The 24681-nt window shown below is 53.6% G+C and overlaps 7 protein-coding genes across 7 annotated transcripts; 5 read left to right on the top strand and 2 right to left on the bottom strand.

Annotated features, from left to right (window-relative positions):
- Positions 1-4885: 4885 nt before the first annotated feature.
- On the bottom strand, positions 4886-5436 carry GCG54_00014770 (uncharacterized protein; the record flags this gene model as incomplete). The annotated part of the gene is given in 2 exon segments (XM_045414591.1): positions 4886-5068; positions 5083-5436. Coding segments are annotated over 2 exon segments (537 nt in total), but the record flags the coding sequence as incomplete, so codon positions are not given.
- A 3653-nt stretch (positions 5437-9089) lies between these two features.
- On the top strand, positions 9090-10824 carry GCG54_00014771 (uncharacterized protein; the record flags this gene model as incomplete). The annotated part of the gene is made up of 2 exons (XM_045414592.1): positions 9090-9471; positions 9530-10824. 2 exons carry the CDS (start codon positions 9090-9092, stop codon positions 10822-10824), a joined length of 1677 nt encoding a protein of 558 aa, XP_045260714.1.
- Positions 10825-13120: 2296 nt separating this feature from the next.
- On the top strand, positions 13121-14284 carry GCG54_00014772 (Dehydrogenase aclE; the record flags this gene model as incomplete). The annotated part of the gene is made up of 1 exon (XM_045414593.1): positions 13121-14284. One exon carries the CDS (start codon positions 13121-13123, stop codon positions 14282-14284), a length of 1164 nt encoding a protein of 387 aa, XP_045260715.1.
- Positions 14285-14485: 201 nt separating this feature from the next.
- On the bottom strand, positions 14486-16666 carry GCG54_00014773 (uncharacterized protein; the record flags this gene model as incomplete). Its single annotated transcript, XM_045414594.1, has 1 exon — positions 14486-16666. The coding sequence occupies one exon, from the start codon at positions 16664-16666 to the stop codon at positions 14486-14488; it is 2181 nt and encodes a 726-aa protein (XP_045260716.1).
- A 2691-nt stretch (positions 16667-19357) lies between these two features.
- GCG54_00014774 (uncharacterized protein) lies at positions 19358-19992 on the top strand (the record flags this gene model as incomplete). The annotated part of the gene is made up of 2 exons (XM_045414595.1): positions 19358-19379; positions 19433-19992. The coding sequence occupies 2 exons, from the start codon at positions 19358-19360 to the stop codon at positions 19990-19992; spliced, it is 582 nt and encodes a 193-aa protein (XP_045260717.1).
- A 1480-nt stretch (positions 19993-21472) lies between these two features.
- On the top strand, positions 21473-22368 carry GCG54_00014775 (uncharacterized protein; the record flags this gene model as incomplete). Its single annotated transcript, XM_045414596.1, has 2 exons — positions 21473-21696; positions 21750-22368. The coding sequence occupies 2 exons, from the start codon at positions 21473-21475 to the stop codon at positions 22366-22368; spliced, it is 843 nt and encodes a 280-aa protein (XP_045260718.1).
- A 1093-nt stretch (positions 22369-23461) lies between these two features.
- On the top strand, positions 23462-24278 carry GCG54_00014776 (uncharacterized protein; the record flags this gene model as incomplete). Its single annotated transcript, XM_045414597.1, has 3 exons — positions 23462-23534; positions 23584-24084; positions 24133-24278. The coding sequence occupies 3 exons, from the start codon at positions 23462-23464 to the stop codon at positions 24276-24278; spliced, it is 720 nt and encodes a 239-aa protein (XP_045260719.1).
- Between the last annotated feature and the right edge of the window lie 403 nt (positions 24279-24681).

Here is a 24681-nt window from a genome sequence, read left to right on the forward strand (position 1 = left end):
ACTCTTGTGCGATTGCTGGCGCAAAGCTGATCCATCAATATACAACGGGTGATCAAGAAAGACCAGGTGACTCGACCTCTATGCTTGTGTAAGTGGCAGGTTTGGGGGACGCCGAGACGGTTAAAGTTGACCAGTTTACATCGCTGGCCTGCCTCTGGAGGTTACACACGCGCGGTGTGACAGGGCCTCCTGTCAGCCTCGAGAACCAGACGGATACAGGAATGAAAGGCGAATCAACATCCCGGGGGCGTAACCGCACCGCCGCCGGACGTGGTCCGAAGCGAAGTTGACAAAGGCGAGCTCCCCGCACCGGTGAAGTTTGAGCAACTCCCCGCACTTCGTGCTCCGTCGCGAGATGTTAGAAGTGCAAACCCAATTTGTAAGACGACTTTGTCACATATTGTGCGACCACTTGGATGGCGCGAATGTGATGCGATTGTGATCTTTGGGAGATGGATGCGGGGAGGCTGAGTTGTTCAAAGCGTAGAGAACCGTTCACATTGAGGTAGGTGATCCCCGCTCCACGTGCGAGAGAGCCGCCTTTCGATTTCGAGGTTGAAGTAGTCAGCTTCACAATTAAAACCTTGCTTTGTATTACTTTCAAGCGTCTGTAAGTGCTGGGAAGTGTGGGCGCTGGCCTCCGCGATTCCACGAGGTCACTAAGGGCGTGCCGAACGATTCGGAATACATCCACGCGGCAGGTTGCCGGTCCGGGAAAAGTATGTGTTTCGAATTGCTCTTTGACGATGTCCATCGATCAGATGGGGAATGGTGAAATTGCCAGCTCAACTCTCGATGTTGTCTTACCCTGGCCGTGGGACAGAGCAGGTCTAGATAGACGATGTGACCTTGATGCCGTCATGGTGGTGAGCCGGTCTTTCGAGTCAAGTCTTCACGTCGCAAGTTCCCAGGCGTCGAAGAGTCTGCAGAGTTTGCGAGACTCAAGCAGTGACATTGATTCAGGAACAGGAAATGATCGGCAGAGTCAAAGTCGTCTTTAGGTTTGTCTGCCAGTCATCCAATTGGGCGCAGGGAAAAGAAAGAGAACTGTTAAAAAATGGAGATGCTCAGGATGACCTGTCCATGCACCCGTTGCATGCGCAGACTGGGTTGTGGCGATGCGTTCGTTGTAGACGACAGTCCCAGGGCATGAACGAGCCTTTGCTTGACTTGTGTCATTCGTATCCCAGTACGAACCGCCGAGGCTGAGCAAAGTTGCGACTCAGCCCAGAATAGAGGCAGTCGGAATCTAACTAATCATCAGTCCAACCGGTCAGCTGCTCCAGCAGAAGCGGCGCATAGTAATAAGGGCAAGTGGTGCCGGCGTTTCGCTGATGGTCGCACAAAGGATCTGGCGCCATTGCATCTCTTGGAGGCTCCTAGAAGCGGTACCAACAGCGAACCGCAGCGGCGGCTCAGTAGAAGCTTCCGGGGAGTTTGTGTCTGGCCCGCTGGCAACAGTGAAGCCACAGCATTTCGATGTCGGCTGTCTAGCATCCCGAAGCTCTGACTTTGCAGGGCATGGGTACTCTGTCGGCGCATCGCCCGCATCGAGTAACTCGCCGGTTCCATTGGAGGGGGCGAAATCAGTCCACTCTCCAATATTCTTTCTTTTCCGCAAAGAATCGTGACAAGCCCTTCCACTCAGTCCTTTCAATTGACTCGGGACGGCACACAATGGAGCCGCGACGAACTGGTAGGGGATGTGTGGACACGGCGACCGAGCAAAGGAAAATTTCGTGTCCGCTGTACGGATAGGTCCTGAGCGTCAGAGCCTGAACAAGGCATTTTCTGGGTTGGGCTGTGGGAGAGTGTGGGTTCAGATGACGCAACCGAGGCTCTTAGTCATTCGGATGAAAGTTGCAAGCAAGGCCCAGTGGTTCCAGCTGGAAGACTTTGAAGACCCAAGCATCGACATCGTGGAGTGATACGGGGAAGGCTGTGAAGAAAACCCACTTGCGATCAACGGCCAAGTTCTCCTCACAGTGCGTTCGAGAGTGCGCGCTGGGATGCTCCTAGACTGCTTATGCAACTCTGTTATGACAACCACTGCCAAACAAACAGTGATCAGACAGTGACGGTGTTTGTTGTGATGCACTGACCTATTCCTAGACGGTGACAATTGCTGCGGGGTGGCGCTCTCTCCACCTTTCGTTAATGGTGGGCACTCCAAAAGAGACCACTTCAGACTTCCTTGCAGAGACCTCTGCGATATCGCAAGTTGCAAGAAATCGCCGTGGTAGCAGTCGTTGCTTTGACCTCCGGCGTTCAATTCAAGATCACGGAACCAGGGAGCAACTCCGTTCAAGTCGACGATGGGTGTCCCTTGCAGCCTGGGGGCTGTGATCCGAGGCGAGATAGCAACACGTTATTTGTCAATTGGGGGTAGCCTGTGGCTCGCCAGGCTCACCTTGATCAACTTCCACTGTTGATTCCATGGCCGAATTGACTTGATTGCACCCATTGCCTGCGCAGCTCTCATCGAGATCCCGCTCATAATGTTTTGCTCGGCTCATATGTCGATCAGCTCCATATGCGTAAACCGGCTGTGTTGATCTGCTCGGTTCAACAGATGGCCCAGGCTTCTCGGGGTAGAGAATGACGTTCGCCAGCCAGTTAGAGCAAATGATTAGAGAGAGGCGTCTGGAGTCATCGAAAGATCCTCCAGAAAAAAACCTCCGAATGGCCAATCAAGCCCAGTTGAAGATGCCCATGCAATGGCACATGCGAAAAAGTTGATCCTGCAGCTGAGCAAGACCGACCGCAATTCAGTCCTTTGCCTCGGCGTTAGGTGTCGCTTGCTGTCGCCCAGAGATTCCGCCCCCAAATTTTCATCGTATGGTTCCATTACATTCCATCGGCTCCCATCCACTGGGACCGGCAACTAGCCCCCAGCAGGAAGGAGACGTCCACCTTCCTTGACACCCACGCCACAGCGTTGCGTTGCCCACCAACCTGGAACAAGCCCGTGGACAGGGCAAACCAGAACAGCATCGCAAGGACAACGGCGACAATGAAGAAGGCCGATGATGGCTAAAGTGGCCGGGAAACTCAAAGACCGAAAGTGGAATGAGGGGCCGCCGGGGCTTTTCCGCTTGCGACGGAGCTCACGAGAGACTGAGTGGCTAGCGGTCGAACCAGCAGTATCAAAGTCTGACAGGACGCGACCTCTAAAGCCGGCCTCTTCCTTTTCTCGACGGTGGGGCTACCAAGGCCGACGTCGCCGGAACCAGACTAAGGGCTCAACGGCGGATGTCATGGGACTTTGAAAGTTGCCGCTGTCTGTGTCGACCGTAGTGAAGGCTGAAATCTGGCGACATCCATAGCGAACTTGCAAAGACTCGTCGCTCGTTGGTTCAATGCTGGACTTCGTGCCCGTTTCTGCTGTCATTGTCGCTAGCAGCATGGGCCACTCTTACCTAGTAAGCTGTGGAGCTCCTCATTGGCGACTCGTCAGCTCTTCCTACTGGCCGGGGAAGCAAACCGAGGCCTGTTCCCTGTGGGGGTTCAGAACCCAGGCAAACGGTCCAAATTCCGACCGCAAACCTGGGTCTTTCCGACTCATTGAAGAGAAAGCCAGGGCAGGGCTCACCGATGTGTCCGGATTTTGAGACCGACATCCACATACTGCATACTGATCCTGCCAAACTGCAGAGCTGGAGGCAATTCAATGCACCGCACCGATCATTGAGAACTTGAGATGGCAGCGCGAAGCGTATCATGTAGACCAAGCAGCTGATGCCCGTTTTGTTTTGTTGCAGGTTTGGTTTTCGGATGGCATGGCATTGAGTTTGCCCACCACCAAGAGTTCGGCAGGGAGCTCCAGGCGAGCGACGGTTCGTTCGGACGGGGTGCACCGTTTGGCGGAAGGCATTCGCAGGCAAGTTGGCAGCGACCTTGGTAATCCGTCATCGGGCAGTGAGCTCTGCAACGGCTTACTGGCGATGCATAAGTTATGCACTACCTCGTGGGTTGTGCAGCTCCGCCGGTCCGGCGGGCAGACCCATCAGCAGCCGCCATGTCCATGTCCACCGGGCTCTTGGAGCTGGTCCCAGAACCGGCAGAGCGTGAGGTCCATCCAAGTGGAGAGAAGACCAGCCCAGAACACTGAGCGACCCAGCACAAGATGCGGTGCTGGGATACGTATCCCCGACGGTCGAAAGTAGTGCACGGCGCATCGCCCAACGCTGCCGGGGCGTTGGAAGAGGTTGCTGTCGGCTCTGTTGTCAGTGGCTGGCACCGCGCGAACGTCTCCCGAAAACCCTGCCCGCCACGGCTCACGGTCTACGGGGATCGAAATCCGAGCAAGGATGAGGTGGAAAAACACAAGGGGGGAGAAGACGCTTGGCCGCTTTCGTGGCCCCGGTCGAAGCACCCAGAGAGGGAAAAAAACGTTGAACCTGAACCTGGCACCCTGGGCAGCTGTCTGGGTGCAAGGGAGAGCAAGGTGCCAACCGAGCTGTAATCCCTGGACTCCGCGAGGGAAACGAAACGGACTTTGGGTTAGCGTCTACGGAGACGGAGAGGCGGTGCGATAGCGACAATCAAGAGCAAATGGCGGAGAGGGCCGAAGGCAATGCCAACGAGGGAGACGGGAGGGTGCAGCTGGAGGGTTTTGCAGACATGTAAGGCAAGGTAAGATGCGTGAGGCAGGTTGAGTTGGCGGCCGTGGTGGTGGTCGAGTGACGATGGCGCTTGGAGTTGTGTTCGTTGCTGACGATGAGGAAAGAGGGAGGAGGGAGGAGCCGGAGGACGGGAGAAGCCTTAGGCAACGTGAGAATGACGAACGAACGCCTGCGAATACGGACTCCCGTCCGAAGACCTAGGTAAGGTACCTATCTACGAATACCTACCTGGTTTATAAGGCAAGAGTGACTGACGAAACCGAGCCTGCCTGCCTCTTGCTCTTTCCTGCCTCCCGTCCATTTTGGGTGGTCGCTCCTGCCAATTGCGCAACGCTGGGAACAGGCCCAAAAGAAGATGGGGAAAGAACGGGCCAGGCATTGGGCAGCCCTGAACCCTGCGCTGTTGCCGTTTGCCCACGCTCCCTCTGCTGCTGCTGCTGCTGCTGCACGCACGCACCTGCCTTTCTTTTTTGTTCGCTGCTGTTGCTGCGGTCTGCCTGCTGCTTTCTGCACTCTGCACGTTGCACCTTCCGCGACCAATGGTGGCCGTCCCTGCTGCTGCAGCAGCGTTGCCGTTGCCGTTGCTGGAAACTGGAAAGCCGCGCCCAGCAGCAGATGCATCTGAGGGTGTGCCGTGTCCAAGATTGTCCTGCAGAAAAGACGGTCGGTTGGGTGCTGGACCTAACGTCCTCATTGATTGACGGGTGAATCTCCCGGCAGGATAATGTCTGAGAAGCCCTGCCAGTGGCATCATCCTGCTTCCTGCTTGCCGTGTGCCAAATGACGGTGCCGTTTGAAGCAAGTCCGGCATCTTGATGACTGCCCTCTGTGCTCTCCAGACGGCGTCATCGTGTAAGGCAATTGGATGGCACACCTGGACATGGGCGAATACGTACTTGATGGCTTTCAAGTACCTAGGTGCTTTACTGGCCCTACGTGCTTCAACCAATGTCCCTCGCTGTATTTCGTGCAACTAGCAAAAGAGTAGTCAGATGCGAGTCAAACTAGCTGTGTGCACCGCGTTCTGCCGTGCGGTTGGCAGAGCAGTGACGCACACCAGCTGGCTTGAGAATCGCCTCGTTGCAGAGCTACGGGCAGCCATTGATCTGAAGCTCAAACAGCACGGAGCAGGTTGAGCCGACAACCAACCCACCCCGCGGCGGGCCAGAGACATTTCACAACTCAAGTCATGCTGACGCTGACACTGTCTTGATCCGTTGCGGTCGTGTCTTGAACGTCGGAACCGGAGTCAGCCCCAGGGAAAGACAACGGCGTCGTTGTCGTTGTCGGGCGTTCTTGGTCCACCACCGAGTGCCGTCCGAGTCTCTAAGTCTCCGTCTATCCTTGGCTTCTGAAAATTCCGTCCCCCAGAGAATGACGGTAAAGACGGATGGAGGTACGCTACGTACAAAGCGCCTGTCCCCATCGCACATGGGTTCCCTAAAAAGACGCTCGACACGGACAAGGGAACGTGGCTGCGGCACAACGCACCGCGCAGACCCTGAACGGCTTGGGCCCTCTTGTCTCCTCGGGAAAGACCCAGAGGGCAGCGAGTGACTCGGCGGCACTGGATGGAGGCAGACTGTCGGTCACAGAGAAAGACATGGCTCTCGTTCGTGGACTCTTGGGGAGGAGGAGCCTGGGAGGGGGGGAAACTCCAGCGGTCCAGCGCTCGTCGTGGGCCTCCTCCACTCTCCTCCACACTGCGCCTACCGCTTGGTCGGCGGCGCACACGGACCATCAGGAAGAGGCTTAAGCTATCTTGGGCCTAGGAGGTTGCAGAAGGTTGTCTGGCAAGCTTAACGGAAGAGGGGGCCAAAATAAAGAGCCTGCTTCTTTTCTTCTTTGCTTCTGAGACAGCCGAGGCGGCGGCGGCGGCGGCGGCGGCGGATCATGAGGGAGGAGGGACGACTCTCAGCTAAACAAAGAAAAATAACAAACAGAAGAGGCTTGCGCCAGTGCAACAGCAGGAGCCCTCTCTCTCGCACTTTGCATTCGTTTCCGAGCTCCCCGAAGCCGCGGCCTCGAGTTTCCTTCTGCTTCGTATGCAGCTGTCGTCAATGGGGCGGAATGGACTACCAACGGACATGGACATGACTTGAAACTGTGCCCATTTCATTGTCTACGACGTTGGAAGCTGAAGCAAATGACTCCACGTCCCTTGTTCTTCGCCCGTTGCCGTTGACGTCGCCCGCCCGCCGCCGCTCTGTCCATCGGCTTGGCTTGAAGCTGGACTGCTGCTGTCCTTCTTTCATCTCCCTCGCCTCATCCTGCCGGCCGAGTGCGGGTTCTCTTCATCTTGCCTTTTTGCAGAGTGTGTCATGTCGTGGGATTGAGGGAACATTGGGGGACGGTAGTGTCGTCGGGCTAGTTTGGCGCGTAAAGAAGTTCGAGTATCCGGTACGGATACTTGGGTACCTCGCCTCAAGCAACCTTGGGCTGGACAGGACTGGGATGATGGGTCTCGTCACTCTGCTGCTTGTACCGTTGTACCTTGCCTTCCAGCGTCCCATTACCCGGGCCAGAAGGAAAGAAAAAAAAAAAATCATCGCAGGATGCAGGAAAAAGAAAGAAAGACCAAGGGGATGGGGGCATGTGCCGCTGTCCACTCCAAAATGGAAAGCTGCTGCCGCTGCACGGCGAACGCAATGTGCCTTCCCAGTTTTACATAGGCAAGTACGTGACCCTGCGGTGCCTGCCTTCCATCAACAACGTGCCTTCCTTCCCTCCTTACCAATCTGCTGCCAAATGGCAACTACGAATACACTACGTATTCCATCGTCAACCGAATATTAGAATGGGCAGTCTATCGCTCCTCCCCCGATCCATGTCATGTCCCGCGCAGTGTGCAGTGTATGTATGTACTTCCATTGGTATCTTCACTAGCACCCAGCAGCACCTCACTCTGCCCCGTCTCCATTCTGCCTTCCCCCAAAGGCTAGCTTCGTTAGGCTGCGGTTTTCAGCAAGGTTTCCCATCAAGCCTTTTTTTTTTTTTTTCTTCCCATCCTAGCTCCCGGCCTTCATCCACACAAGAGAGAGTCCAATCCACCAGCACCAGCGGTACAGCGGTCCAGCACCATCCACATCCACACCCGCGCCCACCACACCCCCGGTCCCTTCCTCTGTTGTTGTTTCCTAGGTACCTTACCACGTCCACACCCCCCTGCCCGCACTTCGCTCGGTGTCTTCCCACCAACGAGCCCACATCCACCACGCTCAACTCGGCCGCCCACCCCCCTGTCCACCAGCTCACACCCTTGCCCCGTCTACCCTTCCTGCTTTTTTGGCTACGCTCGTCCAGACATTTTCCTCGCCCACCCTCCTTGCGCTGCAAAACCATTTGGGAACCCTCTTCCCGCCGTCCAGTCTTTCCCGTCGTCTCTTCTCTTACAGCAGCATTCCTAGCAAGACGTCGCCAACCGCCAGCCCGCCGCCAGTCGACCGACCTCTTTTCCTTGCTGCTGCCGTCCAACCCAGCAACCACCACGCCCACGTCTCATATATCGTCGTCGTCGTCGACCTACCGCCTCCCGCTTCCGGAATCTGCCTCCGTCGCGAACTGCCTTTCCGCACCCCGTCAACCGCTGTCATTCCCCTCACGTGTCTATCCTGCAGCAAGACCCGGAGCTACCAGCGAAACTGTCGCATTTGGTCCCGCGCACTCCCGTTTGATTGGAAGAGGACGACTCTGCACTGAAGGAAACAACAACGCACGCATATACATACTTAGTCTTGCCCGCCCCCCCAGTACAAGCACATCCGCGCCCAACCACCACGACCCAAACCGCCGAGGTACCCTGCACCCAAATCGTACACGTGGGACGAGTCACCGCCATATACACAAACGGTCGCTTGCACCTTCGAACCGCATCATTGGAGAACCCCAGGAGACTTTCTCAGCTTTCTCACGCAGTCACCGGCCACGGCCATCACCAACCCCGGAGGTTAACCTTGAAACATCACACCGACACGTTCTGTGGAAAAAGAGAGGAAATTTGGAAACCAGACCGTCTCGGAGAATGTGGAGGTAGAGAACCGGTTCGCAGGAAACACCCAAAGCGGCGTCAGCAACAATAGAGTACTTACATCCCGTCACAACTCCAACACCCCACGAAAACCACGGCAACCTTACACAACTTCACCAACAACTACATGACGGATGTGTGCCTGGCAATGACAGAAGACTAAAATCGAGCACCACATCTTTGCCCGATCTCACAGCCACCGCAGTGTCTATTTTTTTAATCCTCCGCCTACCCCACCACGTCTGCCAGGGTACAACAACACAGCGGCTCCAGCATCGTCATACTCGCTGGGTCTCCCCAACCGCCACCCCAAATCCTGACCATTGCCACCCATTGCTCCAACAACAACATCACCAGCAAGCACCTCCACCACCGCACGCCTTTCTCAAACGCATCTCTCTGCTTCGGCGGGGCAGCCCCAGGCCACGGCAGACAAAATGTCGCCCAGACTCAAGCCTTTACTCCTCCCTCAGCTTGTAGAAGAGCGCCGGAAGTTCGAGGAACAGCACCCCGATCTTGCGGAAGCCGAAATGGACCACCAGTATGTTTACTACACAACAAACTCGTCATCTTCCGACGTCGCGTCTCCGGTCACGCCAACGTTCTCGACCCGCGGACATCTCCGCTACTCAAGCTCTACATCTTCAATTGACCTCCCGCCAACCTGCTGCAATGACAGCCCGGCATCACCAACGTCAACCTCCCACTCCAAGTCCTCCAAGCGCCCTCTTCCGGATGTGCAAGAGGAGCCTGTGGAACGCGATGAGCTTGACGAAAGCACAATTCTAGCTGAGCAGTTTGACCTCTACGACTGTTTGTGTAAGTTGTTGGCCTATGCCTCATGAGCAAACGGGCGTCTGCTAACACTGCGGGATAGGCGACGAGCCATGCATCCACCACGGTTACGAGAGCGCCGAGACGCTCCACAGTGTCTACCCTGCCGACTTCGACATTGACTATGACTTGGGCTTTGGAAGCGACACCGATTATTCTTCAACCTTGGAGAGGAAGCGAACGGGAACCGAATCGCCATTCTCTGGCTTGGCTACCCGCATCGGAACCCGCTTTCCTCAACTGTCTCGTTGGAAGTCTACGAAGCGGTCGCAATTGACTGCCTCCCCAACGACTGAGCTGACGTTTGAGACTGCTCACCCTGTCACCTCTAGGGCTGCGTCGAGCCGATCGTCTTCACTCTCTGGCCCCTCCCGCCACATGAACGAGCCCTCGATCCCTACCCCTGCGACTTCGTTTTGGGAAAGCAGCGAGAGCGTAGATGGTCCCGCTCCCATTGACATCGAGAAGGCCAACGAGAGGGAAAGCATTGAACGCGACCGGGCACTGGCTTCGACACCTCTCCTTCCTCCTCTTCTCAACACGCCTCCAACCGAAGCCCCGCAGCCTAGCCCTCTTCAGTCTCCCACAGTCGCACCAACCATCTTGTCCATGGACGTTCCCTCAACTCAGTCATTGGCCCACGTTGTGACACCCTCTCTCAGCACGAGGCCGTCGGTCTCCTCTTTCCGCCACGCTCAGTCAAGTCAGGAATTGCCCATTGGCTTCCCATCCATCTTGCAAGACCACGATGAGTGGTCAGACCGGCTTGGTCACGCGAACTTTAGCATTGCACCTCAACCATACGAACCTGAAGAGGCCAACATGGAGTCCCTCCGTCTTCTGCGCGCCGACTGGGAAGCCGCTCGTGTTAACTACACCAAGCACCTCGTCCGAACCGGCGAGAACTATGGCGAGACCTCCAAGATCTACGCCCTCACTGAGGCAAAGTGGTCGGAGATTGAGAAGAGCTGGCGCGCTTTCCATGAGCAGACGATGGAGCGCATTGTCGCAGGCAGCAAGGCCAGCGCTCAGCGGCCTGAAGCTCCCCGCAGCCGAAGCCGTGGGCGCGGTCGCGCGGGCAGCGGCGGTTCTGCCATCCTGCGTCGCCCCACCAACGACGACGTCTTTGCTAGTGAGCAATGGCGCCGTTTGGAGGACGGCCTGCCAACCACGATGCCTCGCCTTGTCGACGCCGAGGGCAAGTTTCCAGAGCGCGGAGATGAGGACATTGTTGGACCCATGGAGCGCGACACAAAGATGATCCGCGCTGGGAGCGAGGAGCGCAAGAGCAGTCGATTCTGGCGCAACCTGGCTGGAAAGGTTGGCCTCCGAAAGTGAGGCGACCTCCACCACAGGTCCTCCTCAAATACAGATCCTGAAGCTGGGCACTTCAGACGCGAGCCCAGGGGCTCGCTGATCTGCTGTTACGATTAATGCCCTCGAAACAACGATGACGATCACAGGTCGCTGACATCGGCGACCTCTACTCTTTTTCAACGCTTGTTCTTTACGAGATACCCACCTTCGTCACTCCTTGACCAACACGCCTCGACTAGGCTACGTTTCTTACGACACCTCATGAACCTCGCGTTGCTTTTACGATCTTTCCTTCACCTAGAAAGGTCCCCAGTCGGACCGCACCAAATTTTATTGTCTTTTATCTATTGTCTAAAAACCATATTGTCTAGAGCAGCAAAGCGCCCTTGGCGGCGCTTGAGGCCTGTAGATACCCTCCATATTGCTGGGAGGAACGTATGGAGCCACTGGGAGGTGTTCAAAAAAAGGGAGGCAAAACGATGTTAGACCTGGGGGGAAACCCAGCCGGAGTTACAGTCCAGGCCCACGGGGAAGTGGCTGCCTGTTGTTTTGTGGATTTACTCGGCGTACCACAGGAGCGAGGCTTGGTGCTACGGTTGGACCGAGCCCGGTCATCTTGTACAGAGCTGTTCTTTCTTGAAAGAGCTTGACTGCCGTTGACAGGTAGTCGAGCTCAGCTGTGCCCGCTTTGGTCACAGCCTCCGGCCTTGCGCCGAGAGTGTTTGTAGTAAGAGCCTGCAAAATGGCCCAGAAATAACAAAAACTAGTTGATAATCATCTGCCTCGTGTGTCTCTTCTCATGTGAATCATTTCGTATCGACGTCTGCTCACACCATCTTCTTCGCGTCTCGTATCATGAGCGGCGCTGCCTTGGTCATGGTAAGCACGTCGCGGTTGGGGAAACACGACATCCCGGTCTCTCTCCCAACCCCTCACTTGGCTGCTTGCCTGTCTACCTCATCCAACGCGTCGCGATCGCGACAAAATGCAACGTTGTCGATCACCCATGCGGCGGCCTGCGAATCTATCTTCCGGGGCTCAAGCACGCCTTCGCCCTTCCCGTGTTCTCATCTGCCGCTGACAGAGCTGCGCCCGCATTGCAGCCGGCAGCAGCGTTATTGTCCGTTCCGTGAGGCTTGTCCCCGGGAAACTCCAAGGGAAGCGGGGGGTTGAAGTGTTGTCTGCCATTCATGCAGTCGCAACGTGCACTGGAGCGGGAGTGTATCGGTCAGCCGTCCTGAAGTGTAAGTGGGTTTTCCCATTCGGCGCCACGTCTGTTTCAGACGCGGGTCGCCGTGATTTTCGCTGGAGGGGCGCATGAGGCTGAGGCTGATGCGGGCTTTCCCCTCTCTGACTTGCCCTCTCTGAGTTGTGTGGAAGCCTTGTGAGGGGGGACTGCACTATGTGGCGGCGCGGGATGAGAATGAGGCGTTTTTGGGGACGGGGAGGGGATGGCTGTCGGATGGCGGGGAAGTGCAGCCAGCGCGGGGATTTCGGGGTTGGGGGGAGGAGGTGTTCTTTTTCGATTTGGATGAGACTGGTGTCATGCAGGCCGCCGCCGTCTTTCTGAGGCTTTGCCGTGGGAGAAGTGAAGGGTACCGGACCTCGGGACGGACCTTGCGGATGTGGGCTCTTCTTTGGATGCGTTGTGCTTCTTGTATCGGGACGGAAGTGTATGCTGGAAGTTGTGGTGTTTTTGTGAGAAATGAGATGTGAGCAATGATGTTCGGTTCCTGCTGAGGGGGGCCTCCATCGGATGCGACGGACGGGAGGGTGCAGATGGTAGGCGCGGTGGCGCCGCTGCGAGGGCGGGAAGTGGGCTTGGGATGAGTGCGTTTGACGGCGTTCTATTTCCGGCTTTGGGGTGTTTCGGATGGGGATTATCGTAGATGAATCGGAGATGGATGGTGGGTTTGGTGGTTTCTCAAGATGCGGGTGAGGGCACTGCGTCTGGGCCGGGCCGGGGCCGGGAATCTGCGACGGATCGAGGCCGATCGGGGCCGATGTGGAGATGTACACGGCAACAGGTGGGTCTTCTGAGGCCGGCCGAGGTTGAATGCATGATGATGTCCCCCTAGTCGAAATGTCAGCGCCAGTGGCAGACGAGATGACAAATGGTGATTGGGATGGGAACAAAGGTCTGATTTATAATGTGCTCGTGCGCGATGAATCGCGGATTGACACCGTCTGATTGCTTTCGAGCGGAATATGAATGCCGTTGAGGAAGTTAAAGGACGGACTTTTGCGACTATGATGTGTAGGATTTGAATCATTCAAAAGAAAAATGGTTCCTAAGACTTGCCCATTCTTGAGTACAATGGCACCCATCCGCATCGCGCTCATCGGCCTATCCGCCAGCGCGAAAACATCATGGGCCGCGGAAGCTCACCTCCCGTACCTCCTCTCCCCACGCGGCCGGCGGCACTACGCCGTCGTCGCGCTTCTCAACTCGAGCGTGAACGCGGCCGAAGCAGCCCGCTCGCATTTCTGCCTACCCGACAACGTCAAAACGTACGGTGACCCCGAGCTCCTCGCGCAGGATCCGGATGTAGATCTCGTGGTCTGCTGCACGCGCGTCGATACGCACTCATCCGTCATCGCCCCCTCCGTTCGAGCGGGCAAGGCGGTCTATGTCGAGTGGCCCCTTACTGAGAATCTACACAGCGCTGAGGAGCTTACTGCGTTGGCTGCGGAGGGCGGGGGAGGCGCGATCGTCGGGCTTCAGGGGCGCGTTGCCAAGGTTGTGCTGAAGATCAAGGAGGTCGTGGAGTCCGGCAGGATAGGGAGGGTGTTGGCAAGCGACGTTGAGGCGTACGGGAATCTTCTGGGGCGGGACGAACTCCCCGCGGGGCTGGCGTATTTCGCGGAGCGGAGGGTTGGCGGGAATCCTGTGACGATCGCGTTCGCGCACATGGTTGACTATGTCCATCATGTTCTTGGGGAGTTTGAGGAGGGCTGGGAGAGTCGGATGCAGATTCAAAGAGCCGCGGTGAAGGTCATCGGGGACGGGGAGGAGAGGATGGTGAGATCCGATGTTCCCGACTTCATTGCGGTGCACGGCGCGTTGAAAGGAAGAAACACGGTCGAGGGGGCGACATTGGCTGTGAGGTTCCGGAACGGGACGCCGTTCAAGGGCCGGCCGGGTTTGGCGTGGAGGATTGTGGGGGAGAAGGGGGAGGTGGAGGTTGAGAGCCCGGCTGGGCCGTATTTGCACTCAGATTCATACGACAAACCGATCAGGATTAGGGTCCATGATCATGGGAGGGATGTTGTGGAGGCGGTTGAGTGGGAGTGGGAAGATTGGCAGGAGGAGTTGCCCGTGAGAGCAAGGAACGTTGGGGAGGTATATGAAAGGTATGCGACGTGGGTACGAAATGGGAAGCGTGTAGGTGAAGAGAATTGGCCTGGCATTGAGGATGGCTTGGTGAGGATGAAAGAGTTGGATATTTTGTTCAAAAGGTTCGATGAGCAGTTCGTCTGATTGCGCTAGACAGTGGACACATGTGAGGTACCTACAACAGGCCTCAGTGACAACGGCTGATGTGCCCAAAGCATCTTAATCTGAAAATTCGTCACCTCATTCAAAGCTCGTGGTGACTGGCATTTCACACAGTTCTCATCAGGTAATACCTGCCATTGAAATGTACTGAGATGCGTGTAAGTGGCTAACTGATCCTTCTCATCACCACGGTCCAGGCCACCCGGGGCCGGGCCATCCAGGGCCTTCTCTCCTTCTCAGCAGATCAAACCACATATCTGGTCTAACAACCGCAAAGTCATCCCCCAGCTTCTTCACCATGCTATTGACACTCGCCGGCGTCACATCAAAGGCACTCACAGCCCCGGCTACAAACAAAGGACCGCGTCCCCTATAACTCTCCGAGATGTTCTTCAACGTCGTAGCGCCGCTGTCTTCGTTCCCGATGCTCACCATGTTCGTCACCGGAAAAGCCTCAGTGACATTAACCTGCAGCGCCTCCAGCGTAGAGACAAACGATCCGTACAAGATCCCCCGAAGTCTTTGCTTTCCCACAGCATTCTGAAACGCGAGCGTCAGCTCCGGAGTCAACGGGATGTCGGTAGCGTTAATGCGGTCGTACACGAACAAGACGCTATCAGTCCGTGTCTCCCGTACGTACTCGCCGCTTTGGGCGAGGAAGTCGGACAGAGCCCTCTTCGGCCAGACGCCCGGGTAGGTGTACCCTGCGCCGTCGGGTCCGGCGATGAGCAAGTCGTTCTTGGTGGCAGTTCTTTGGTAGTACGAGAGGATGCCTGGCCCGATGTCGCGGAGGAGGGGGCTGATTGTCCAGCCGAGGGGGACTGATCCCCTTTCCGGATCGTTCCAGTGGGTGAACATGGCTCGTTGGTCGTATTGCAGGTTGTCGCCTTCGAGGTAGATTAGGGACAGGAAGACTTTGGGGAGTTTTCTTGGTGGAATGCCCCAGGGAGGCTGTTTGGGTGGACTCTTCGACGGATCTTTCGAAGGATTTTTCGAAGGGTCTTTTGATGGGTCTTTCGACTGTTCCGTTGGTTGATCTGCTGGCTGTTCCTTTGGCGCAGACTGTTCCGCTTGGTCTTTCGATCGGAACCCACTGAACAACGTCGGATTGAAGTAAAAGTCCGCCGCACCCACGTATATGCCGTTCTTTGCCAGTTGCGTAACTCCGGTCATCTCGTCGCCGTTGGGAAACCAGCCGAGGTAAGCTGCGTTGGGCTGGAACTGACGAAGAAGCTTGTCCAAAAGGGCCGCCTCCCGCGGCCTGTTGCTGTCCAGCCAGATGCACGGAGCCGCGGTGCCGACGATGTAGTCGCGAAATATCGAGTTGACCTTCTGGTACCCCGGCTTCTCCGCCGATGCGGAGACTAAATACTGATTCCACATCGACAGTGTGAGCGTTAACTGAGTGGCTCGTCTGGGGTAGTCGAACTTGTAAATCATCGCGGCTGAGCCGTCTGCAAAGCGCCAGCCTCCAGGGTAGTCGGCCAAGTGAGAGCCCCCATCGTCAAATAGGAAAGCGTCTTCTGCCTCGTCACCAGGTCGGAAGTCGGCCACGGTCTGGTTGTCCGCTGTAAACTGGACTCGGTAGACCGAAGGACCAAACCCATCGGCAGGGAAGGCATCTGTGATGTTGATGTAAACAGTCTTACTGGGGTTGATAAACCGGGACAGGTCGGTAGTGTAAGTGCCGTTATTAGAACTATCCGTAACGGATGAGTTGGCCTTCAGGAGAGTTTCCCAGGTCCTGTTTGCGTACAACACAGTCGAGATAGGTTTTATCGCTGTGATGAGGCGATCCGTGACCTTAGGCCACACGCTCCGGGCTGCGTACTCGTATAACTCGTATTTATCCTTGAAGCGCCCTCTCAAATCCTCAATGACAGATATGTTGAAGCGGCGCGCCAGCTCTTCGGTTGCTATTACGGCTCCGTAGAGGCCAGCCAGTGTCGAGGCGAGATTGATTGTGTCTGGTAGTTTTATATCATAAACGATGGCTCCGCGAATTTCAGATTTGTACTTGTCAACCAGCCGAAAGGGGTCACTCGTCACATCGGCACTCTTGAATCCTTGACCTTCGATTTGCCGCAGCCAGGCTTCGTTGACTGCATCGTCGGAGTTCGAGGAGTCTGGTGACCAGTAAAGATATAAGCGTGGTTGGCGCCGGTTCACCAGTCCCTGCAGAGAGACGAGGAGGATTTGCTCCTCGCCGGACAATGCCGTGAGTTTCGCGTATTCAATTTCTTTTGCGGCATCCGGGAACAGCGGCAATGCTCGATTTGCTGGCCAGTCTAGGCCAGAGACGCCAGGCGCTGAGGAGCCCAAAGCAGCTAAATTGCTCAATGCTAGAAGCAGCAGGACACGCATCTTTCGTCCTCTTCACAAGTCATATGACCTGGCCGTGATACAAGAATGAACGAACAATGGTGCGACTTTTCTATGCAAGAAAGCGACCATCCCGGATTCATAAACAACTCATGAGAACTGAACAAACGAGGCGAGCGAAGCGGGGAACAGAGGTCCATGAAAGTTTGCTTCAAATTCCTCAGCTTAACTCTGTTTCAATGACTAGTGCATTACTTTTGCAGCACTACGAAACATCGTCGCAGAGTTCACTCTGGTAGCCGCACTCTTGTAGATCGTCCAATCTTGACTGACACCGGGTCATCTCGTCTCATCCGAACGATAAGTATAACATGGCTGCTTGATTCGTATCTTCAGACGACGTCTACAGTTTACGGCGCACTACTAACAGTTCCCGGCCTAAACTCTATTTCACCGGCACTTTGATTGGGACTGCGGCAGCTTCAGCGGCTGCAGCGGCTGTCGAGGTGGGAAAAACAGACGTAAATCAAGTCCTTAACTCCCTAGTCGTTCTACTCGCCTTTGACCCCTCCCCCTTTCGATAGGTTTCCATGCCCTATCGTCTTGGTTCTATTTCCCAGACTTGAGAAAGCTTTTCCTCCCACGAAACCTGTAATAGACTTCCTGGTCATGTCTCCCAAAGATCATGCCTAGAGTCTTGCTATCCGGGCGGGTAACTACCTATATTAGGTCTAGTAGTTGATACTTTTACTAATTTTGTTGCTGTTCCTATTCCCCTCTACATCTCTATCATTGTTCTTATTGTTGTTGTCGTCGTCGTCGTTATTATCGTTGATTATCCCTATTGCCGTATATCCACTGCCCGCCTGCATAGCAAAACTCCATGCCTATTGTTTGCGTAATTGACACCATTGCTAGATACTGTTCATCTCTTCAATCCAAAGACTACCTAGAAAGGCTTTTCCCCCACGGTGGAGCCACCTATTGCAGAAGCTTCGCGATGGGGCATATGAAACAGAGGCGTGGTCTGATATATGAATTCACTGTGGAATCAACAAATCAATGAATTTTCCTGCTTTCCAAACGCATTGTTTCTTTACGGCTACCTTACATTCGCAAGCTTGGCCTTCTGAGCTATTGATCTTACACCGCATGCACTGTTGTGGCTTAATACTCACAGGCTCAACACTAACTATCCTTTTCCTGTGATCAGTGTGTACTTATCCCCAAGCCTCTCGCGACTGAAATTTGCAGACCCCTTGTAATATGATTGTCTTCCGTCTGTCCAGCATATGCATACATATCCTTTAACATACCATCGACTTTCTCGCTGGAAGATATTGCCCGGAAGGTGTAATCGTTCTAGTCGGCTACCTCACGCTAGACGGTTTAGCACTTGGCACGTTTTTGACTGAGGTTAGACGCGAGTGGTAGCTGTGGACATGGATGAAGAGCAAGATGACGAAGACCTGGCCACTGAAAAACTGGAGAAACCTATCGATACCCCATACGATATGTATTCGCGTCGCCCGGAACGGAGCCTGATTCTCGTCTCTCGAAGCCCAGTGGCGACTAAACCACCAGTGTATTATATCCAACATCGGAGGAAATTCAAGCGCCGGCTCCGTCAAAAGTATCATTTGCTCCGTCCTCGAGGAAGCCGATCCACCGTCTGCGAATGTTGATCTTGTAACACTCTAACTGCATGAAAGAGTATGTTTCAAGTATCTTCTTCTTCTGCATTTGTTGCATAGGACGTAGAACGAAATGAATCTATGGATGCGCCTCCCTCCAGTTCGATCGACTGGCGTTGGACGAACTGAACGAGCACTTATGAGTATCATTTTGTTGGCGATACAATTTAGGAAAATTGATCGTGCGATTTCAACATAGCAGATTGTCATTCTTACACCATACGAGATCATCACCCTCTACAAAAATTTCAAAGACACAGTATGATTGACAGAACCACGCAAAGATCCAAGTGTTCGAAGGATGGCTCCTGCTTCTAAACGTGCGGGCTCAACGGACCAGCGTTTGACTGTTAGTCTGTCTTAAGTGACTGCTTTTCTTGGAGTGTTGAAAGAGGCGAGACGGACGGTAGGTGCGCAGGGCCGGTAAGGATGGCATCGCAAAAGGCTTTTGCCGCTCACGCAGCGATAAAATTATCATTGTCACTTTTATGACCAGATCACCAAGCTACTGACCGTCATGCCTTGTGCATCAAGACTGCCACTTATGGTTGTAGAAATATTTTAGTAACAGAGGTCATTCAGGGCTCTTCAGAATTAGTCTCAGTCGCAACGGAATTTGAGTTGAATGTGAGCGGAGGGGGGTGCACCAAAAGTTACTACAGAAACTTTGCGCGCCACTCACCTTCTCTCTTCTACAAAGGTAACACTTGATCAAGGCGTGGGTGTTTCGCCATACTCAAACTCTACAGAGAGGGAGGGTCGCACAAGGTCGTTTTTTTCTAGACAGGGGTGGTAATTTCTTGAGCGGTATGATTTCTATAAATTGTCCGCTCTTTTTAGAGTCTCAGGACGTATTGAGTTTCCCTTACAATCCGAAATTCTCCTTCTCTTTCACCCCACCTCACCTCAAAACACACAATGGCATCTCAAAACCCATTACCGGCCCCACATTCGATTCTGTATGAGGCAAAGTGCTGCTTGTGGAGGGCGGGTTCTGAGTCCTATCGCTGGGGCTTCTATCTCTATCGGACAACCTACGATGACCAAGCACTTTAGGAACGGTACCTCGAACACATCCACGGGTGCATCGATGCCCAGCTCGCTGTCGAGACAGAACTTGATAAAGAACGTTTAAAGCGACACTTCCGTCTCGCCGTTATTGAAGAACCAACCCTCAACGAGGCACCCGTCGAGCTAGTCCGGCAAAGATTCAGGACGTGGGTTTCAGACCTTCCACCTGAAGGCGACCAGCAGCAAGATGTACCTCCTATCGAGCACCGCGATCCCGTCCTTTTCAGCTACCCGTTATATGTGGACACTGAGTGCCTTGAGTCTTTGCTGGCCTACGATAAGGCCGTCGAAGACGGTCAACATGAGGATGACGCGTCTGACCTCGTCTTCGTGAAGGCAATCAACGCCGAGCAGCCGTGGGCTAGAAACGATAGCGAAGATGAGGAAGAAGATATGGACGAAGAAGATATGGACGAAAGAGATATGGACGGCGGTAACAACGATGTGCAAAAGGATAATCAGCATGACCCGGAATACTACTGGATGCTCGTAACATGCACTTACCTGGGCGGTTACTGGGAGCAGATGGGGCTCGGCTGCCAGTGGCACATGCAGTTCTCGTCGTGCAGGTACCCACAAAAGCAACGCCGGGAGCCTTCGTAGAAACGGGTTCTCGCAGCTATGTGGGTTGAAGTCTCAGATAATCACGTCTTGCCGAAGATGTGTGCTCCGCCATGGACGCTTGTCGGTAACAGTTACTTCAACCACCTTGGGGCTATCACTTCATGGTCAAGGATCCACACATTCATTCTAGTACTGTATGTCAACCCGCAGCAGGAGAGACATCATGTTTATCCAGCCATTGGCATTCACGACATCATTCACAGGCTGTGTATGGCTGGTCTCGAGACTTTGGTCGAGGACGAGGTCTGCAACGAGGATACTTGAGTCACGAGGAAATGCGTATTTAAGGTGTTCGTGACTGTCGCAAGCTTATGAGTCAAGGCAAATACAACACCAACATGAAATCCGAAACTCTTCAAAGTTGGACTCAAATTTTCTATGAATATTTACTCAGGCAGCCTACGTACGGTCTTGCACGACTTGGAGGGATGCAGCAAACCAAAAGGCTCAAACGTGCCCACATAAAAAGCCCTGATAATGCCAACAACCATCAATAGGTGTATTTAAGTTGAGCAATCACACCTGTTATTCCTATCCCTATCATAACCCACCTTCTCTTCGATGATAAACTTGCGATTGTTTTATTTTGGCGGCATCACGAGGATATCCAAAAGATCTGTAGAGCTAGTTCTTTCTCCAGTGACAAGGTGCTTTGGGGCAGCTCACGGTAATTGCCGCTTCTAAGATTGTGGCGTTATTGATGGAGGTGTCCGGTGCAACAGGAACGCAAGCGTCGGGAAATGAGGGAAGGATTGTCGCAAACGTTCAATCCTGGGGTAATCTCTCTCCCAAGCAAATTAAGAGGCGTGGTCATCCACTGGGCTTTAAATGCCGATACCCTTCTCGAGGATGCCAACACACAAAGATGACGTTATCAAAAATTCCTCTTGGGATAATTGTGATTACACAGCCAACACGTTGCTGACGGCGGGCGATGTGAAACCCTGGTGGAGGAGTGTCTGGATCTACTCTGCCATCCGTGCCCGGCATCCCCTGCCCCTTCTGCTGATTAAGCTAACGGGATTTCTGCTTCTGGCCGCCTCTGACCACAGACGTGAAAATCTGAAACCAGCTCAACCCGCGCCCAAGCTTTGGTTCCCAATAGATTGGATGAGAAGGCTTAGCTTCATTGACTTTGGGCTGTTCAGACGACAGCTCCGCTAAAAAGCAACCTTGAAACTACTGTCTTACGATGGGTTTCCTGACCTACAGAATGTGTAGAGGCCAGAATATCCCGCGGCGTATCTGATCAGGCCGCCGCTCACAAATATAAATGCGCTTGTAGCTTCTTTGCAGACTCTTCGCATTTGATCCAGGTTTCCATTCGTTTTTCATTTTAATCCTCCAGTCGTTCATTTCTGTCGTTGATAGCTGGCCTGTCTACACGTATTATACGTCTTCTAAATCTTTGAAATCACTCATTTAGTTTGAAATCACTTCTTTTTTTATTCATGCCATCATGCATTACTCGTTTCTTCTTGTACTAGCGATCATTACGGTCGGCTATGCGGCCATTCTGCCTAGTTCTTCAGCAAGCGGCGACATTGGGATGGTCGTGGCAAGACAGTCGAAGTCAGCGTCGGAAAACTGTCTGAAGAGCAACTTGATCCAAAGCGCAAGTGCTTTGACCGGCCAAGAAAAGGGAACAGACGGAATCAAAGCAGGGCAAGCAAAGTCGGCGACGTAAGTAAAGCTTCACTTCTATAATGCGTCGCTGAACTGACTTTTCGTGATAGAGATAAAGACAACTTCATCAACTTCTGCGAGGGCCAACAAATCACCAACGGCAAGCAAATCACGGCAGGCTCTTGCAATGGTATCCCGATGGGCAAGCTCCCCGCCCAGAAAAACATGATCTCGGCCATGATTACGAATCCGCAGCCTGGCACCAAACTTCAAGCTGGCCAAACGTTCAATGTTTCTGTGCAAACGACGCATCTCAAGGCTGGTAACTTTGTCAACCCGACAACCAACTACTATACCGCGCCGCAGGATCTCGACGGCAACGGAGACATCATTGGTCATTGCCATATCACTATTCAGGACATCGGCTCTCTCACGTCTCAGACCCCGCCAGATCCGTCCAAGTTTGCATTCTTCAAAGGTATTGACGATGCGGGAAACGGCAAAGGGCTTCTCCAAGCCGCGGTCGAGGGTGGCCTTCCGGCGGGCACGTACCGTGTGTGCACCATGATCGCGGCCCAAAACCATCAGCCTGTGGCTATGCCGGTGGCTCAGCGCGGTGCACAGGACGACTGCACCAAGTTTGTGGTTGAGGGATCCTCGAATGGCGGAAGCAAAACAGGTGCTGCCAAACCAACGGCTAGTGCTAAGCCGAAGAAGAAGCAAGGGTAGTTTCGTGCCAAGGTTGGAGAGCAAAATCTCCTATTGCTTGAGATTGAAGAGCTTGGTTCTTTCGGAGTGGATGGCTATAGAAAGTAATCAAGAAATGCTAAAACTCACGAATGAGAGATCTAAACCTATCTTGGTATATCACTTTACTGCCCGCAAGTACACCTTTTGTGCTAATGACCGCGAGGGACCAAAAGGGAAGCACAGGAAATTCTGATCTCTAGAAAGTTGGCTGTGCTATCCTATTTTTTGCATGCACTTAGCCCGGGTAAAACGGCTATGCTTTGAATTCAATACCTCCGTGCAGCTTATTATGTCACGCCGAGGATCGTTGAGATCATACAAGCATACACCTAGATCATCATACGTCGGCAGCGCAGGTCTCCACGTCCGAGCAATGAATCTAGACAACCTCTGAACTCAAGTAAGGCTGTTGATTGTTCTTGATATCAATCATGACGGCGTTACGGGCAACGTTGTGTTGGGAACAGACGAGGAAATCAATTATGATAGCAGCCGGTTTGATGTGCAACTTTTGGCCCTGATAATGATCTAGTATTATAAAAGAGGTCATTTGAAGAGTATCGGGCTTGTATTCCACTCGAAAGGAGCACCCTCGCTTTCAAATAGGCGTTGTTGTCTTGAAAGCCAATTTTACTGAGGGCAAGGTCGATCAATCCAAGAACGTTGATGATTACGTTATTACAAGTGTACATGCACCATGTTTCCTTTAACTTCGCCCAGTAGCGGGTGCCTACACGTCATTCAGCAATAAAGCTCGATCGCCAGCAGTCGAAAAACGTAGACATGGATGCTGAGTGCTGTCGCACACTCTATGGGCCATCATTTTCCATCCGACGTTTCTTCACAGGAACTTCTGACTCTTCTGTATCAAGATGTACCATCACAGGGGTTATTGCATGCATTAGTGCTGACTGCTTACTTGAACTGATTTGTGTCTCCACTGACAATCCCCCTCATTCCACAATGCTGGCCGCAACCCCTCAATTCTTCTATTCCCACCTGTAGCTGCGTACAACACTCCGTCATCTTCATAGCCTTCCAGCTCAGTCAAACGATAACCAACTATCTAAAAATGGCTTCACAGTTTGTTCTTTTCGATATCCCCGACAAAAATGGCAGAGCCTGGTCATTCAACACTTGGAAAAGTATGAAAAGCATGCGCCCCATACGACGACTTCTGCTGACGCCAAACAGCTCGCCTGGCTCTCAACTACAAAGGCGTTGATTACAAGAGCGAGTGGCTTGAGTATCCCGAAATCGGGCCCCGATTGAAAGCTGCGGGGGTTGAAGGAGATTCTGAACAGTACACACCATATACCTGCCCCACGGTGCAGTTTCCCGATGGGACCTATGTCATGGACAGCGCAAAAATCGCCAAACGTCTCGAAGAAGAGTATCCTGAGAGGTCCCTAGATCCCGAAAATGATCTAGCGCAGGCTGCTTCTCTATTCCAGCGCAAGATTTGGGGTCCACTGCAGCCCGTCTTGATGCCCGAAGTTTATCGAACGATACTTGGCGAACGCAGCAAGCCTTTCTTCTGGGATACTCGGAAGAAGGACTTGGGTGGCATGACAATTTACGAATTTGAGAAAGACCACGGCGGCGAGAAGGCATGGGAGAAGGTCACGCTGCCCCTTCAAGAGGTATCTGCCCTCCTCAATAAGACGGAAGGGCCCTTCTTCCAGGGTAGCCAGGGTAAGTTACTATCTTCTGGTCTTAGACTGAGGTCTAATGAGATCTCAGTGTCATATGCCGACTTCATCTTGGTGGGCTTCCTTGAATTTGTCAAGAATTACGCTCTTCAGCATTACCAGAGAATAATCGGGCTGTCCGATGGGCTAGACAAGTTGCATGAGGCTTGTCTTCCATGGTTAGAACGAGACGACTGATGAATTCCAGCGACACCATGCTGCTCGACCTAACTTGTGGTGTTGTTAGACATATGGTCCAACATTTTGCGAATAAAGACAGCTCCGGCCTACAGTGTTTCCTGTCGTACGTTGATAAGGAAAACGCGATTATATGAGGATGAAGCCTTGAACCTTAATTCAGGGGAGGAGGGAGGGGAATACAGCAGTTCATGACTTTCAGATCTGATTAAATCTTGCCACAAACCCTAGAGGTATTACGGCTCCAAAGGCCCCCAAAGTGGCGTGTATATACGTCATTTTCTATGAGTATCCCAGCAGTGCTTATAAAACTTTGATTCTTGTTCCGTTTCCTCGCAGACATCTCAACCTGTTTCAAATTGACTGGAACCTAGTCTCCCAAAGTCCAGTTTCCCCAATCCCG

The sequence above is a fragment of the Colletotrichum gloeosporioides genome, assembly GCF_011800055.1.
Source record: "Colletotrichum gloeosporioides strain Lc1 chromosome Unknown consensus_66, whole genome shotgun sequence".
NCBI classification, from domain to species: domain Eukaryota; kingdom Fungi; phylum Ascomycota; class Sordariomycetes; order Glomerellales; family Glomerellaceae; genus Colletotrichum; species Colletotrichum gloeosporioides.